Source organism: Lissotriton vulgaris, chromosome 3_1 (genome assembly GCF_964263255.1).
Source record: "Lissotriton vulgaris chromosome 3_1, aLisVul1.2, whole genome shotgun sequence".
Lineage (NCBI taxonomy): Eukaryota > Metazoa > Chordata > Amphibia > Caudata > Salamandridae > Lissotriton > Lissotriton vulgaris.
The window spans coordinates 1,807,405,492-1,807,423,510 of NC_141689.1; the positions used below are offsets into that span (position 1 = coordinate 1,807,405,492).

The window sequence follows — 18,019 nt, forward strand, 5'->3', positions numbered from 1 at the left end:
TTTCCAAACATTGAACCGCTTTGCTTGTTCCATTTTAGCCTTTTAACTAGTATGTGTTCTTCAGTCCCTGTTGATTGCGATACTGCGGCTGCTTGTTCCCTCTATAACAAGCCGAAGTTTAGGTCCACCTGCAATAATTTGTGGTCACTAGTTTCATGTGCTTTTGCTTCAAAGTTGACAATTTTCTGGGATAGCAGATTGCATAGAAAGATGTAGTCTATTGTGGAACCGTTCTTAAATGTGGCCATACCCGAAGGCTTGGAATCTGGATTTTTCTGGATTTCATTCGTTGTTTTTAGGTCTTTGTTTTTTAGGAAGGAGTTAAAAACCCTTTCAGAGCTGGTTAGACCCAGCCTGTCATTCTGATTTGTTCCCAGGTGATGCAGATTAAAACCTCCTACGAATACTTTGGCCAAAAGCGCATTAGAGTATAAGATTTCCTTTATTAGTGTTATGATGTGTTTAGTGGCGTCCATTTTTTTCGGACCCTGTGTATTTAGATATAGGTTTATAACTAGGATAGGGGCACTGTCTTTTCTGACCCTGTCACCCTCTATTATGATCGCTTGCAATGCATCAGACTCTACTTTTACTCTCTTTACTGTCATCTGTTTTCATAGATCAAAATGCCCCCGAGGGTCTACCAAACCGATTGTTTTTGGTTGCTAGTTCGTGAAAGCCAGCATAGCCTTCAAGGTGTACATAATCTGTGGCTCAGGTCTCTTGTAGGCATACAATGTCTCCTTCCTGGAGAATTTTTGTGACAGTTTCATGTTTAAGTGCTTTGCGTACTCCGGCCACATTCCACATTTTGAGATTGGAGAACGATTTGTAGTTGATGTGGAATAAACTAAACAATTCAGGTGTTACAGGTTTTACAATTGGAGACCCTTGTTGACACCATAAGGTATCTAGTGTGCCCCCTTGGACATCAGGAATATTGAGTGCTTCTTTGTGGCTCTCGGCTTATCCTATTAAATTGATCGTTCATTTGAATTCTTGGTGACCCTTCATCTTTTACACTCCTACTTGTAGTTGTGTCCTCCTGTCTCCTGACTGATATGATTAATTTCTTGTAGTTATTGTCTACATGTATTTTTGATGTGCCTCAGAGTATCCCTTGTGAGTACTCTTTCCTATTCATTGTTGTTGTATTTGCTGGCTCCTGAAGAATTGATGGGTACTTTTCTTGTTCTGGTGCACTCACCCCAAAGCCCCAGTTTTTTAAGATGTCTTTTTCTCTGAGCACAGCTTCCGCCTTGTGTTGGTTTAACCAGGTAACTATGGCATCTTCTTTATTGGTATCATCCTTTTTTAGTATTAAATCTTTATTATTGAGCAACAAAAAAGAGCATTGCACCTCATACAGCCATCTGCACCAGCCCGAGTACAAGTCGGTCAAAGACCGTGCCAATGTGTATACATGACTATCGGGAGCATCGACCGCTAAAGTTAACACAGCAAGCCGCCTACAACCCAACTGGGCCGGCCGCGTCTTAAGGATTGCTATGTAGGTGTAAATGGAGCTGATATTGAAGCAAGAATGAACAGAAAGAACAGAAGAAAGAAAAAACAACCCCTCCATTCCCACCCTCCTCCCACTGTATCATCCTTTTTTGATTCAAATTGGATGCGGACCATGTCCTCACATTTTGTGTGAGACAATGCGGGTATGTGTTGATGGAGCCGTAGTAAGTTTCCCCTGTTTAAAATATTATGTCTCCCCTTTGATTTGTACTGCGGTTGAAGAATTGTTTTAACCCTATTTCTAACATAGAGGGGAGTTGGTGTTCTTCTAGACAGAGTGTCGGTGTATGTTGTATCTTTTAACTGTGTCTCCTCTGTTGCATGGTCCGAGTTAATAAGCCTGATTCTTTGATTTTTAGTTCCTAATCCTATTATTTCCTTAGGTGACCCATAGTCAGATTTATCTTTAACCCGTTAATTTATTATTTGTACGATTTCTTTTGTTGTACTACCATTTTCGGTGCGTGTTAAGACCTGCAGCTTTGGTGGACTTGATGTAACCTTATCTATGTGCTAGTCTTCATTCAAGGATTTATTTTGTTTTTGGGTTTTAGTAAATATCAGATAAAATGTGATTGATGTTAGCCTTTCCTGTGTTTGAGGAGAATTGTTTGTAACCTTTGTAGGGACATGCGTGAACTGACCCCTGTTCCTTGTGTTTTGTCTGGACTTTTGTTTTTTAAATTTTTTCTTCATACGTCGTGAGAGCTTTGACTCTGTATTACTAGTTCAAATCTCCTGTTTCCTTTCCTTATCAGGGGTTCCAGTAGTTTCAATTGTTTGATTTGTGTTTGTTGGGTCCGAATTTATATTCGAAATTAAATTAGTGCAGACTGTTTTTGTAATGTTTTCTTGGTTCTTTTCCTTGTCAAGGGTTCCAGTAATTTCAATTTTTTGGTTGGTAGTTGTTAGGTCCGAATTTATATTTGGAATTAAATTTGTACAAACTGTTTTTGTAATCTATTCTTTGATGCATTGTTTATTTGTCCCATTTATTCTATTGCTTACTGTTTGAGCTGTTTGTAATTTTAAATCTTCAATTAGAGTGGTGAGCATTTCTGGGATGGATACTAGTTTATCAATTGTTGCCCCACAAGCGCAGTCTGTTTTAAAGGAATTTGTATATTCTTGGGCTCGTGTTATCAGCTTATTCAAGTTAGCTAATTTTAGGTCGATCCATGATATTGTTGTTGCCATAATATTTAACAGGTCCACTTGGACGTCCATATTATTTGATTGGTAATTCAATGCTTCTAGTGCGAGTTGAGATGTTTTAAGAAGATGTCCCATATTGATCCTGCATCTGTAATTTCTTCTGAGTGTGTGGTCTCAGTATTTTGGCCGTGGTTAACCCTTGCTGGAGAGTTATTAAGAAAGGTTACACTTTCAGCTATCAACTGAGTCGAGTAAGTTAGTATGTTATCTTTGCTGTTTGGAAGTGTAGGTTCCGGGATCTGAATCAGCCTGTCATAGGCTTCAGCTCCCTCTCCATTACAATGTTTTTTGTGCTCTGTGACGATGCTGTATCAGTTGCTCTTTGTGTTTTGGGGGCCACTGCACTTAAGGCCTCGTATTGATTTGCATGTTGTATAACGTTTGAGGAGGGCTTGATGATTTTTACCTCTACCTCAATTGGTTGTTGGGACCTATTGATGTAAAACTGGTCTTTCAGATTTTGTGGCGTTTCTTTGGGGGGCTTCCAGGAGGTGGGACCCGCATTGCTGTTTTGATAGTCAAAACAGAGGCCATGTTCCTATTTACAGCCAAAGATCGACTTTGGATAAAGTCTAAAGGAGCTAGCATGACATGACCAAAAGATCACTCAGTTCATAAGTACTGGGGAAGCAGGGAGGCTCCATGTTCAATTCCTCCATGAAAACATCATGTAACTGCCATAAAGAAAAAAGGGTTTGTAAAACGTTTTATATCTTAAAAATCCTTTCATTTTGTTTTGTAATTCTTCCATATTTTTTACTGAAGGTTAGGGTTTATAAAAAGTTGTTTTCCGATCAATCTGATTATACTGTTCAAATAAGTTATTCTCAAAGACCTTTTTTAAAATGGCTCTAGGTGCAGGTCACTGCTAATCAGTAATCTATTTTTAGTAATCAAATAACATTAACTGATAAATATAGTCTATATCTAAATTAATCCATTGGGTGTTATATCCCATATACAGAATGAGCCTTGGACAAAATCCTGCTTCCTAAGAATACTAATCTTGTTTTTGATTTTCAGAAGGAAGACCACTGTAAAGACCCTGTGTATTTATGCAGACTATAAATCGGATGAAAGCTACACTCCCAGCAAAATCTCTGTCAGAGTGGGAAACAATTTCCACAACCTTCAGGAGATTCGGGTAGGTTAGACTTGCCTGCATCTTATTCTTAAGTTTTATTATTTGTTGTTGTAATTGTAACTGCACCTACATAGTGCTTACTACCCCTAGCGAGACGTTCCAGTGCTTTACGCTGACCAGCGCTTCAGAACCACTGTTGGTGGTTATTCTAGTATTATTGGGTATTGTTGGCTACTGGGATTAGTCGTGTGTGCCTAAGCAAACTATTCCATGCATTTGTGTACGTTTCTTCGTGGTGGATGAAATAACAGAAGTTAGTTGTAATCATGGGGGAGGAGGGGTACATGAGATCATGCTCACCGTTGGTGGGATAAATAGATGAAGTTGAAGAGAGGTTGGTATTTTTAGGTTGCTGGGATATGACTTTCAGAGGAGGAGAGGTAGTGATCTTGTAAATGAGACGTGACTATTTGCAGAAATTCAGTAATAGAAATTAAGGAAAACATGCATGTGTCAGATGAGGTTGTGCTGAGAGAGAGGAGGCAATCAGAGGATAAAAGAGAAGGGAGAGTTTTCATTAAATGTCAGTTTTTCCTGTCGGATTATAGAAATATAGATGACATTTTTGTGTTAGCATGCAGTTTGAGAACTGTAGAACAACAGTATCAACATGCGAAGATTGAGCTATATTAGATATTTTTGATTAGCACTTGAATTAGGCTAGCAGAGCTGTCTGTCCTATGCTTGGCTCCTGCTAGACAGCCACTCCAGCCAGGTCAGTTGATCAGCATAAGGACTGGAAGCGAAAAAAGTAATGACTAGAAGTATATTTCAAGAAATATCATGCTTTAGGCTGCACTCAAAGGAAATAGTCTCAAGATCCTAGCAATGTGAGAAAATACAGGAGCAAATAATGTACAAGATGGAGAGCGAGGACAACTTCCAAGACAGTGGAAGTGCATTCTAGTGGCTGAAGGGTAGGGATGCAGACACTGGTGTGAAGAGGATGACGACAGGACTCCTTTTACCAGTTCATTGAAGACTTTGTTAGCAAAGGGCTGCTGATTAGACTTCCCGAAGCACCGCCTTTGGTCGATTGTAGGGGCGAGGAGAGGAACTGCAGATTCTATGTTGCAGGTTGACTCAAAAGAACCTATTGTGTAGGTTGACGTGGCTCTGTAGGTGATGCCAAGTGTTTTGTCTTTCTTGATCACACTTTTAGTGCAGAAACCTCACAGCTCTTTATGCCTCTGTTGTGGGTGCTCTAGGCTGGAGACTAACCTATTGTGAGGGACACTACACAAAGGCTTTGCCTGCTTATGCTACTTTGTGCTTTGAAGCAGGAAAGGGGGATTATTATAATTTTTTTAAAAAAATTTTAAAACCTTTATTTGAAAGAGCACACAGCTATTCAGCCTAACATCCCGGAGGCAAGCAGCATGGTGAATCAGGAGCGCAATAGTGCAAAAACATTCGCAACACAACAATGGAGGTTGTTTTTATATTTTATATTAGAAGAGAACAGAAACGAAGAAAATAGAAACGCCAAGCGGCGCTAAAGAGTGGCAATGGAGTAGAGAAATCTGTCAAGGTATTGGTAGCGGGCAGGGGAGAGCAAGCATTGAGTCACTAATACAGGAGAGCGAAACAGGATATTAGAAGGGAGGAGGAGAAACAGGATCAAACAGTTCAATGTGTCACAGTTGGTGTCACAGGCTATGGTGACATATGTTCATCCAGAGAAACAGGCTCAGGCGGCAGGCATACATCACCCCGGTAAGCGTTCCAGGCTCCCCACACTTTAGTCCATTTCTGGGGCCTACCCCTGACAACATAGACCGTCTTTTCCCGGAACATACACCAATCCATGTTGGCTTTCCACTGTACCACAAGGGGAGCCGTGGCAGCACCCCACTTTTGCGCGATGTCCCGCTTGGCCACCATGTTACCCAGGGTCACCCACTGGGTCTGCGCCGTGTTGTGATCAGATGGTTCCCAGACGTTGAGGAGACACCTCCGAGCTTCTGCATTCGCCACCACCCCAGTCACCTCACTCATAATCCGGTGCACCCTCCTCCAGTAGGAGGCTATGACGGGGCATTCCCATAGAATGTGCAGGAAGGTAGCAAGGGCACCACAGCCTCGACAACAAAGTCCGTCGGGCGAGTATCCCATACGCACAAGCCGGGGGCCAGTCACATACACTCTGTGCAGGATCTTGAATTGCACCAGCCTAAGACGAGAGGAGATGGCGACCTCTTTAGGGGAGGACACTGCGCTCTGCCAATCCTCATCGTCGATCTCTAGGCCATCACTCACCCACTGATCACGCACTCCAAGGAGAAGGTCGGTGCGGACATTGATTAATTTTTTATATGACAATGAGATAGCACTATCAGGCATATGGCCATCCAACACCCGGTCTTCCAAGGGGGAGCTCTCTGGAATCGCCCCCTCCGTCGGTTTGGCAGAGAGCAGCGCGTGCCGCAGCTGGGCGTAGCGGAAGGACTCCGAGCTGCCCAACTGGTATTCAGCCTGCAACTGAAGAAAGGTCTTGATTTCGCCCTTAGAGATCATATCGTCCACCCTGGAGATGCCTATGAGGTCCCATTTATCGAAGCCCTTGGTGTGCCACATCCTGCCCAAAATATCAGAGTCATACAGAGGGGTGAATCTGGTCAGCCTGCCCTGCCAGCCCTGCGCCTTGGTGATCGCCCGCCAGATGTGGACCGCTGTCTTCGTTGGACCCGACATCCGCCCATCCAAAGACCTCGAGTATAGGGCCCGGTAATAATTACCACCGCCCAGGAGCCATCTATCCATGGCGTAGCCGGGGCTGTTCACCGGACCGTAGAGACCGTGGTTAATAGCCGCCAGTTGGGAGGCCCAGTAATACCTACGCACGTCCGGCAGTGCTATGCCCCCGTCGTACCACGGAAGCGTGAGCTTCGTGACAGCAACGCGGGGGCGACCGTCCCAGAGCAAGGCACGTTGAAGGCTCTCAATCTCCCTAAAGTAGCGGGCCGGAATCGGATCTTGGGTGTTCTGCAAAGCATAAAGGAACCTGGGCAAAGACATCATCTTAAATAATGCCGCACGGCCAAGCAGGGAGAGCGGAAGCTTGCGCCAACTCTCCACATCACGCCGGAGACGCTGGAGAGGAGGGAGCAAGTTATGGTCATATCGCGCCTTCGAACTCCTGGAGATGTAAATCCCTAAGTACTTGAAACCCTGTCCGGCCACCTGGATGTTGCAGCCTCTGGGGAGGCGCGGCGTGTCCCCTTTTAAGACGTACAGGGAGGACTTGGCCCAGTTAATAACTAGGCCAGAGTACCGTCCAAAGAGTCTGAGTACGTCGTATGCCACGATGAGTGACTTGCAGGGGGAGGTTAAGTAGAGCAGAATATCGTCGGCATAGAGGGAAACCCTGTCCTCGAAGCCGGGGGCCCAGGTTATGCCGTGCAGATCAGGGTGCGTGCGCAACATGGCCGCGAGCGGCTCAAGAGCAAGGGCAAACAAAAGAGGCGACAAGGGGCAACCCTGTCTGGTTCCTCTGTGAAGGGCAAAAGGCGCCGATAGACGGCCATTGACAGTGACATTAGCCAGTGGACTAGCGTAAAGAAGTTTCACCCAACTCACGAACACCGGGCCAAAACCGAGCTTCGTCAACACTGCCCAGAGGTAACTCCACTCAAGAGAGTCAAAGGCCATTGTGGCGTCAAGAGAAGCGAGGACCGCCGGTTCCTCTAGGGTATGGGCCCTAGCCAGGGCGCCGTGGAGTCGACGCAAGTTGAGGGCAGTGTTGCGGTGAGGAATAAAGCCCGACTGGTCCGGATGCACTAAGTCGCCAATAACTCCAATCAGTCGATTGGCGAGTAGCTTGGCAAGGATCTTAGGCTCGACATTCAGGAGAGAGATGGGACGATAAGAGCGACACATGTCTCTCGGCTTCCCTTCCTTATGGATGACCACAATGGTGGCCAACCTCTGGTCAAGGGGAAGAAGGCCAGCGTCTCGCGCTTCCAAAAACATAGTACGCAAGTGCGGGGAAACCACGTCTGGCCGAATCTTATACAATTCGACCGGGATGCCGTTGGGACTAGGTGCCTTACCCGACCGCAACGAATGGATCGCAAGAGCAATCTCGTCGGCAGATATGTCTCTATCCAAGTCGTCACGGTCTTCCTCAGAGAGACAGGGAAGGTCAACGGCCGAGAGAAGCGTTGTCGAGTCAACCTCGGAACGGTCCGAAGTAGAGGTGTAGACACCCCGAAAGTAATCAGCAAAAGACTCGGCAATGGCACTGGGGTCAGAGACAGCAACCCCGTCATCGCCCAAAATCTCGGGCACGACGCGGCCGGCCACCTCCCTCCTGTCCAACCAGGCCAGCAACTTCCCAGCCTTGTCACCCACGTCGTAGATACGACCTTGCTGTTCCTTAGCCAAGGCCAGGGCAGCATTCGTGGCAAGATCGTGGTATTCAGACTGTTTGAGGGAAAGGGCATGTAGGAGGGCGGGGTCGGGTTCGGGCCCCAACTGGGAGTCAAGGCTCATAACCTCCTCCTCGATACGTACCAAGTCGGCATCTCTGACTCTACGGGCCTCCGCTATAAGAGCGAAAGCCTCGCCCCTCAAAACAGTCTTAAATGCCTCCCACAGAGTCGCGGCCGAGCCAACCGATCCCTCATTTTCAGAAAAGTAAAGGTCGATAGCCTTGGCTAGGAGAGTGCGAGTTTTGGGATTGCGGAAATCCCACGGGTTAACCACCACCGGTCGGTCCGACAGGACGATGTCAAAATCAAATGAAACCCATAACGGGGAGTGGTCGGAAATGCCCCGCGCCAAAAATCGGGCCTCAGACACGGCAGGCGCGTGTGCTGCTAGGGTGAGAACATAGTCTATACGAGAAAGACTACCATGTGCACCGGAAAGGAAGGAGAAATGGCGGAGCGTAGGGTGTAAGAGCCGCCAGCTATCCACTAAGCCCATGGACTCGAGGAAGGATGGCAACGACAATTGGGAACTCCGGAGGTCTCTAGGCGGATGTCGGTCCAAGGAGCCAGAACAAACTGAGTTGAAATCACCCCCCACAACCAACAAACCAGCAGGCAAAGTTAAAATGGCGTCACCAAGGTCTTGGAAAGTACTAGACTGTAGGCCTGGGGGAACGTAAACCGAAAGTAACGTCAGGGCACGCCCTTCCCATCTCCCCGCCACTGCAGCGTAACGCCCTCTCTCATCAATCATGGTGACATCTATCTCAAGCGGAAGGGACGTACGTACAAGGACACCCGCCCCCGAAAGCCCGAAGAGAACCCGGAGTGGGCCACCATCTTATACCCTTTACGGTTGAGTGCTTTGCACGTGTTCCCAACTAAGTGCGTCTCCTGTAGAAGGACAACATCAGGCATGTGGCGTTTAAGCAGTTGAATCACAACCCCTCTCTTGATACGGTCACCCAGCCCATTAACATTCCAACTGAGTACTCGTAGTTTCCTACCCCCCATCATCGTGCCGCCCGCCCCACCCAACCCCAACAATCCTCAACAGCAAGTGAAACTCAGCAGTGTACATGACCCATTGCCTAAGAAAAGGAAGAAAGAAAGAACAATCAAACGAATAAACTTGCCCAGTCCCACCCCCCACCCTGCACCCCTGCATCAGACTAAAGAGCCCCCCCAACCAGCAGTGTGCCTGTCGCCCCATTAACTAGTCTACGAGAAGCCCCCAGAGGAGTAAGGAATCCCCACGAACACCTCCCGCCACCCTCCCTGTAAACGACAGGAGAATTGGCAAAGTCAACGCAATAATAGTATCGACAGTCACATATAGCAGGGCCACCAACCGCCAAAGTCCTTGCAGTAGAGACAAGTCTCATTGATCAGAACCACCAGTCGCGCCTCCAGTGTGTTCGCCGTGGTCTTCCTGGCGTTGCGGCAGAGTGTCCAGCCAGTCGCTCACATTTTCCGGGACGTCAAAGAACAGGGCATGACCATCATGTTCAATCCGAAGCTTGGCAGGGAACAACATCGAGTACTTAAAGCCCATGTCTCTCAGTCGCCGTTTCACTCCCGCATAGTTCTGTCGCTGTCTCTGAACAGCCCTGGTGAAATCAGGATAGAAATGCACTTCAGAATTTTGGAACTTAAGCGGTCCATGCCTTCTGGACGCCTGTAGGATCGCATCCCGGTCTCAAAAATTAAGGAGCCGTGCAATGATGGGTCTGGGCGCCATGCCCGACTTCGGCGGGCCGCCCGGCACACGGTGAGCGCGCACCACTGAGAAGAAATTACTCAGGCCAGAAGGCGCTAGATGTGTCTGTACCAGTTCCTCCACAAAAAGGTCCACTGCCGCTTCCTCTGAGCCTTCTGGAACACCAATGATTCGGACATTCTGCCGCCTGGCACGTCCCTCAAAATCCTCCAGCCTCCTGGAGAAGTGATCAGCAGTCAACCGCAAAGTCCGGACCTCAGTCTGCAGGTCCGAGACATCGGTGGTTAGGCTAGAGGTTTTGATATCCAACGACTTCACACGGTCATTAGTCTTACCCAGGTCGGCCCTGATAAGGGTGAGATCAACTGCCAAAGTGTCCACCTTGTGAGTCAAGACCTCATGCTGTTTCTGCAGTTCGGACCGTATGCCCGCGATGGCCCCCATAATGTCGCTGAGGGTAGGCTCGGACCCATCGAGCGAGTCCGCCGAAGGAAGGTCTTTAGCGGAGGCCACCGCAGCAGGTGGCGTCCGCGGCTGAACATACCGCTCAATCCTGTTCAGTTGTGTCTGGGTCTTGCCGCGAACGCCTTTGTTCGACGTCTTGTCGGGGTCCCCTCTGCCCGCCATGATGGGTCCGATGAGAACAAAGGGGCACACCGCCTAAGCCAGGGCCAAGCGAACCAAGAAAAGGGGTCGATGCCAGATATTTAGGCCAGGCCGATGATAGTGAGCCCCTCAGCCACAAGCACTTCGCCAGCAGGGACCTCAAGCAGCCACTACGCATTCCAGTCGTGCGGAGTGACGGAGATCGGGGAGACAATGGCACATCCCTGGCACGGAGTTCCACTCGACGTAGCTCAGCGTAGGAACCACCAATTTGGAGGCGGAAAGCGGCTCCCGCCTCAGTGACCCGTCAACAAGTAGAATCCACCAACATGGATCAGGATTTCGGTCAGGATATTTGCGGAGGATCGGAGGGTCCGCGGAGCTCCGAGCTTACGCGGCCATCTTGGTTCCCCGCGAAGCTCCTCCCCTCGAAAGGGGGATTATTGTTACATTATAGAAGTGTAATATTATGGCATGTTTATATTGAATTTATGTCGATGACCACTTCATATTTTAATATTTTGATCGATGTCTGTAGTCACATTTTTGAAGCATTATCCATGATATTAGGACCGGCCAATGAAAACGGTATTTTTGGATTCTTTTTCCACCTTATTTCATTTAGTGCATATGGTTCAGTGTGGTCTAGGAGCCACTACCAGCAATAGTTTGCCTGTTAGGATTTTATATTCCGTGTAGATTTTGACCGAGATTGTGGTGACCTTGCTTTTCAAGCATTCTTTGGCAGGGGTACCCCAGGGCAGATCCAGCTACCCGCCCAGCAGTGACACTGGCCTTTGCTTCTCGTCGGCGGTGGCATTACCAGTCGATCAAACCCGCAGCTATCTCCAGTTGACCAATTTCTGATGCAACTTGGTACAGCTTAATTAACTGCGCAGAGGCCGTGGACATTTTCACAGCCCTCATCTGGCAACACACTCTCGGGTCATCCTCTTTCTCTGTAGTTCTCCTTGCTGGGAAAACGCTGGCCCCTCCTCCTGGATAGTCTCACTTCCTGCAGGATCTGACGCACTTCTTCCCTTTCTCAGGACACAGGGCGGCTCTATGCTTTTAGACAGACCCTCCGCTCCTCAAGTTGGTAAAAAAAAATACATATATGTGATATATAACCCCCCCATCCCACTCCAATATAGGTCACAGTCCGTGTAAAACCACTTGCGAACAAGATATCGGAGCAAGGCACTGGGTGTCACATAATAGTGAAACGTTACATGTTAGTCAGTAGGTCACACTCACTGAAACAGTTAAAAAGAAATGGTCACAGTACAGAATCACATAAAAACGTTTTGCTACCACCACCAAGCTATTTGTGGCACACAGGACAGGGACAGTAGTCCACTGTTTAATTGTAGTGGATGCTTAATGTGCCCCTTGAGGTCACAGGACAGATCCTAGACCTTGCATTGTCAGTAAGACGCTTAGACCTCTGTTCATGCGAGATTAGTGTGACAACAGGGCCAAAAGTAAGTCCGATTCGCCTACAGTTGAGCACTCAGGGCAAGAGAATACACATGTTTACCATGTAAGGGACATTTCCATTCCAACACTGGAAATCTTGGGAGGTGGCACTTTAGAGGTTTGTGGTTTTCCTCTCCTGGTCATTTGCCATATATCTGTGCTTTAAATGCACCCTTTTGGAAGCTGTTTTGAGCCTGAGAATAAGGTTTTTGGGTCCTTCCCTGAAATGTCCAAAAGCAGATTTAGCTGAAGTAACTGAACAGAGCTCAGAGATTCACTTCACACATGGCACGCAATGAGGCATCGTTTTTATTGCAATGCTTTTTGAATTGAAACGGACCTATGCAAGTTCAAACCTGATGATCACTCAGAGCAGTCCTACACAATGCATACTGGTTTCCTCTGAAATGAAGTATTTTAACCCCTCCCCTGCTGGTGACGGAACCACTCAGTCATCAGCCGCGGTTGCGCTGTGCTGATGACGGAGCGGTTCCGTCACGGCCCACTAGGAACGCCTGCGCTGCACGGATTCCGCGCCTGCGCTGAACGTTCTATTGAGCGGGCGGTGCCGTGACATGAGCACAGCGCAACCGCGGCTGGTGACTGAGCGATTCCGTCACCAGTATGCGCCCGCCGCTCTTCCGCCCCGCCCCCTCAGCACTGCGGCGGAATAGCCGCCGCAGTGAAGGGGTTAATCAAAGTGCTTGCACTGAGTTCAAAGCATTTACTGGCATAGATTATTCATGCTTAGGCACAGAATGTTGCAAATATCGCTTGCGGCTTTCCACCATCTCTAAATTTACATCTAAACTTTGGCTGGTGATCCTTAATCTGGGTAGCAGAGCACCCGGGGAGTCGAGGGGCTGGCTTTGTTAATAGATTAGAGAAAAAGCAGGAGGCCGCCTTAGGTAGCAATTATGGGACCAGCGGAAAAGATACTGAAAAAAATCTAGAGTGTCCCTGTGGCATATATCTAGTGGACAGCTGATCTAGTCCAGAAGAATCTATGCATCCAGGGTCGGAATTGAGAAAAACCCTATTCTTTGGGTCAACCTAACAACCACAAATACCGTGAATTTACTCATATGTAGGTAAAATAACAATAGAGTACGTAAATCAATAATGTTGGCAATTTATAAACACAATTTGACAGAACACAAGGTGTGCAAGTGAACAAAGACGTCTTCGCAAGATTGTAGTTAAAAAATATAAAACATATATGTTCTGCTTCATGCAGTTATATTCGTACTCTGACAATTACATACATACATACAAATCAATACATCATAATATTCATCAAGAAAATATTTTAAAAAAAGGTTTACACATTCATGTTTAATATTTTCTTGATGAATATTATGATGTATTGATTTTTATGTATGTATGTAATTGTCATTGACTTCAAATATAACTGCATGAAGCAGAATAAACATATGTATGTATGTTTTATAACAATCTTGCCAAGACGTCTTTGTTCACTTGCACACCTTGTGTTCTGTCAAATTGTGTTTATAAATTGCCAACGTTATTGATTTACGTACTATTTTGTTATTTTACCTACATATGAGTAAGTTCACGGTATTTGTGGTTGTTAGGTTGACCCAAAGAATAGGGTTTTTCTCAATTCCGACCTTGGATGCATAGATTCTTCTGGACTAGATCAGCTGTCCACTAGATATATGCCATAGGGACACTCTAGATTTTTTTCAGTAGGTTAATAGATTAGAACACAGGGGCGTGGATTTTTTATCCTTCCCACACCCAGGAAACATTATTTGGGGACAAGGACACATAGTCTTTATGTTTATGTTGTCCACTGGATGCTTATGCTCAACCCCATGCACCAAAAACCCTTTGGCATCTAGTTTGCAGTGCTACTGTATGGTTGTGGGAAAGAAGATTGTCAGCTGCTAAGGGCAAGATATGCATACATATGTCTTAGATGTTCTTTAACGCAACACCTTTACTGTGTAGTTGAGCGCTCTAGAGTAACACGGGGAACTGTAAGCTCAGCTTGCGTTAATAACAGTGTTCCCAACATTCAAATGTGTACACTATAATGCTCCCAGAATGCTCCTTTATTTTTTAGAAATGTATGCAGTAGAATGGAAGCAAGATTGGTGATTTTATTTTTAAAGCAAACCGTATACCCAAATGGACTTGTAATCGGGTGGGGGGACGTGGAGGGGGAGGACAAAGGTGGCAGACAGATTTGCTAAACTGTTGTGATTTCTTTCATGACCACTTTAAATACTATTTCTCTAAAATATCGTTTAATTAAGCATGTTTGATGCATGACAATATTAAAATAATAATAATTGTACATTTGTGTAAATCAATATGGGACGTGTACAACTTAGAATTTTAAAAATGTGCATGAGTTTACAGAGGAGGCAAACCAAAGTTGCATGTTTCAAAACATACTCCTAGTAAACATCTGTTTGACGCCATTTTCGCATGAGCAAAACATGTGTATATTTGCTTCTTCAAAACTCTGCTGACCATATGCTAATTTTCATGTTCAAATTTGTATTTATTTTTTCTATGGAGGAATTAGCACACCCCACTCCCCCCATGGAGGCATTTCGTTCTAATACTTGATAACGTTTTACTCCTGGCCTCGTCAGAAGTAAATTCCTTGCCTAGGAGGGAAGGGATTGGAGAGGAGTTGGCCCTGTAGGTGTGTGAGTTTGCACACATTTAGAGGACACTTCAACCTTGGCACAACCACTTCCCATCTACTTCCAGCACCTATGAGTAGTTTGCCTCACAAGGAAATGTTCATGCTACTAAATCCTTTTATGTGTGAAACACCAATATTTGCAAGTGTAAGACGAGCTTACTTGTGTTGATAGCCCATAACACTTTGACAGGACATTCAGGAGTTTAAAGTTAAAATATCCACTCATTGAAATAGCACTTGGTATGCAAACGCTTAAAGGTAAATCTGCCAAAGCAATCCACAGATGTTTCCTCGGAAACTAAAGTAGGAAAGAGAACAGTGGGGTATCCTGAACTGTGCCGTAATCAGGACTGTAACATAACACAAACACTAACCTATTCAGAGCCCTACTGTGGTAAGAAAACTAGACTAAACTCAATCAATTCGTAAACAGAGCCTATGCAAAAGCAGAGCATGGGATTATTTAAAGATTTCAAATAACTGGGTCTTTTGGGTAAAGTGAATAATCGGAGCTTTGCTAGAATCTAAACACTGACCTTATGCGAGCCCTAGCATAATCAGAGAGGATGTTATCAAAGGTCTGATATATGTGTCGCCTCATTGCATGGCATCAAATGGGACAAGTGTTTTAGTTTAGTTTATTTTATTATGCTCAATTAATTAAAATCGTTGCATACAAAAGATAAAAAAAATTCTTGTGATAAAATTGATCTATAATAAAAAGTTTAACATCATATTAAAATAGTACAAATTATTAAAACATTCTATACATTAGCTTTGCTTATTACTAATATTATTTTGAGTATGGTTATTCTTGTTACGATCCATTCAGTTCATATGCAGATTAGTCTTTTTGCTGCTCTTTCCCACATTTTATTCTTTTTGCGGTTAAATCGAGGAATTTCATTAGCCGGCAGTTTAGCTGCATCAGATCCGGGTTAAAGCACAACATTAGCGCTTGTCTACATGTTCTGGCTCCGTATTGATTGAATGCTGGTTTTAATAGGGTGACCCTTATGTCTTTTAACCTAATGCAGATGCATATAACATGAATTGCATCCTCAACACCGCTGCCGCATAAACGACACTGTTGAGCTCCATCCTTTTTTTCCCAAGGCGGCAGAAATTGTTTAAAGGGACCAACCCCCAGTCGGAGTCTTAGGAATTTTTCCTTGATGTTAATTTTTAATCCCATTTCCAGGTAGAACTGGGGTTTTAATTTGTTGTATGTATGTAGGACCATCCAGCCATGGGACAAGTGGGTTTTCTTTACAGGACACGTTCATTCGGAAGCATCTAGTCCCCTAGAAGTAGATATTTTATACAATTCCACGTAATGGTCCTTGTTTTCAAGTCTCAGGCCAGCTGTTTGTCCCCCAGGGTCCATGATGCCTCTGTCTTCTGTAGAACACGGAGGCATATTATCTTCTTTTCGTAGCTACAAGGTAGCTCGTTCGTCATTTTGCTCTCATTAAGCGACCACTCTGTAATGAGAGCACCATGCATGGTCCAGGCATGGGATTGGATACAGTTTTGTGACATGACCGCGATCTGCCCAGTAAGTGCTTCTACATATACTTACTAAAAGGTGATGATTAATTGTGAAGTTAATTGTGACCTTTCCCCACAGCTCCTACTGGTAACAATCTGTCTATTCTATTCTTATTTTTATGTGCAAGCCTAGTATATGAAGTTGAAATGCTTGGTTTGCATTCGAAGAATATGAGAGGGCACTTCAAACCTTCACAGACCGTTCACCACTAATGTGAATGAACGACTCTCCGTGGTACCGTTAATCCTAAAAGAACTGCAATTTTTTGTGAAGGTTTTTTTGGTGTATCCTCCCTTTACAAACTGTTTTAAGCGTACTTTGTGGGAGCTGGGTGCAGAGGTACCAATCATATCTGTAATCCGAGCACTGCACTTGTTCTAGTGAGTTTTGTTCAGCCCCAGTCGATCTACAAGGAGTTCTGTGATGGGCTGGCGCCCCCTGTAGTCAGTAGAACATAAGTGCTGCCTTCTGTCCAGCAGCTGCCCCAACAGATAGTGTTTTGCTTTCGTTCAGGTTCACGCAGATGCAAGTTTATGACGTGTCAATACATATTTAGCAGGCGATGAACTAAAAGTTTACGCTTGGTGTTTTATGAGTGTTGTGTGTCTGCTGGAGATAATTGTGGATGTAGACTTGAGTAAACGAGTGGCCCTGGAATTGCCCCTGGTTTTAAAGCTAGTGATGAAAAAATAAATACTGTTTCTTCAATGCTGTGTACATTCTGGGCAGTGGTATCATGGAACCTTGTAAAAAGTGCCAATGGCCATTGTTTAATTGCACTATGTTATGCCTCATTCTGGAAACAACCTGCCAGCCCCACTTTTGCTTTTAATCGGGTTTCAGTAACACTAATGTTCATCGAGGTTAAGCCTCAATTCCTGATTATCCCACGAGAGCCGAATATGTGCGCCATGACTGTTGTGAGCCCTCTCAGACACGCGCTCACAGAATGTCCACGGGCATCCGTTGTCGTCCTTATTTTGGCGTGGCCAAAAGAGCTAGCACTCTATGTATGAACTGCTTGTTCTTCTAGTTTTAGGATTGTTTTTACACAACATTGGGTCACAAGTATGCTTTGTATTTATTAAATGTGACAATAGGTTACACCAATATAGTTTATAGTTTTCTTTTCATCACAACTCGGATGGATTCGTATCCCGTTAATGTACATTTTCGTTTATCTTTCGAGCGATCCACACATGAGAACCCCCAGCTGGCTTTAATATTGAATCTGAATAAAGTAAGCAATTGTCAATATTTTAGGGCGCTCAGGCAATAACTGGTTCTCTCTAGCGCTATTGGCTGTGTCTCACCTGCAGGCTGTGGCGTTTCGCAATAATAAATGATGGTGACGTTTTTGTAGGCACAACGTCTCGCAGTGTTAGGTTTTGGTTTTTTGGAAGGAAGGGTTTGGGCTTCTTAGACAACAATTTGTCGGAGGCCAAATTTTGGTATGACTTCTTCTATTCTAAGCTATATATTTATTATTGTGGAGTTTAAACCCAGAGATAACTGTGTGTGAGTGTTTTACTACACGTTAGATCTCATTACAGCTTTGTATAGATGGCAATGGCATAATTAGCACCTTGTTACAGAGTCGCGTGATGATCCTTCCTTGAACTTTAACCTGTTGTAAACACACTTCAGTTTTTAAACTATT

The 18,019-nt window shown here is 45.2% G+C and overlaps 1 protein-coding gene across 8 annotated transcripts in view; it reads left to right on the forward strand.

Annotated features, from left to right (window-relative positions):
- Positions 1-18,019, forward strand: part of ANAPC10 (anaphase promoting complex subunit 10) — a 497,529-nt gene that overhangs the window by 333,820 nt on the left and 145,690 nt on the right. For all 8 annotated transcript variants that reach the window (XM_086962250.1, XM_086962247.1, XM_086962244.1 and 5 more), the window contains one exon: positions 3,766-3,886. In XM_086962250.1, the coding sequence (XP_086818376.1) occupies positions 3,766-3,886 (121 nt within the window). The remainder of the gene's footprint in view (positions 1-3,765; positions 3,887-18,019) is intronic.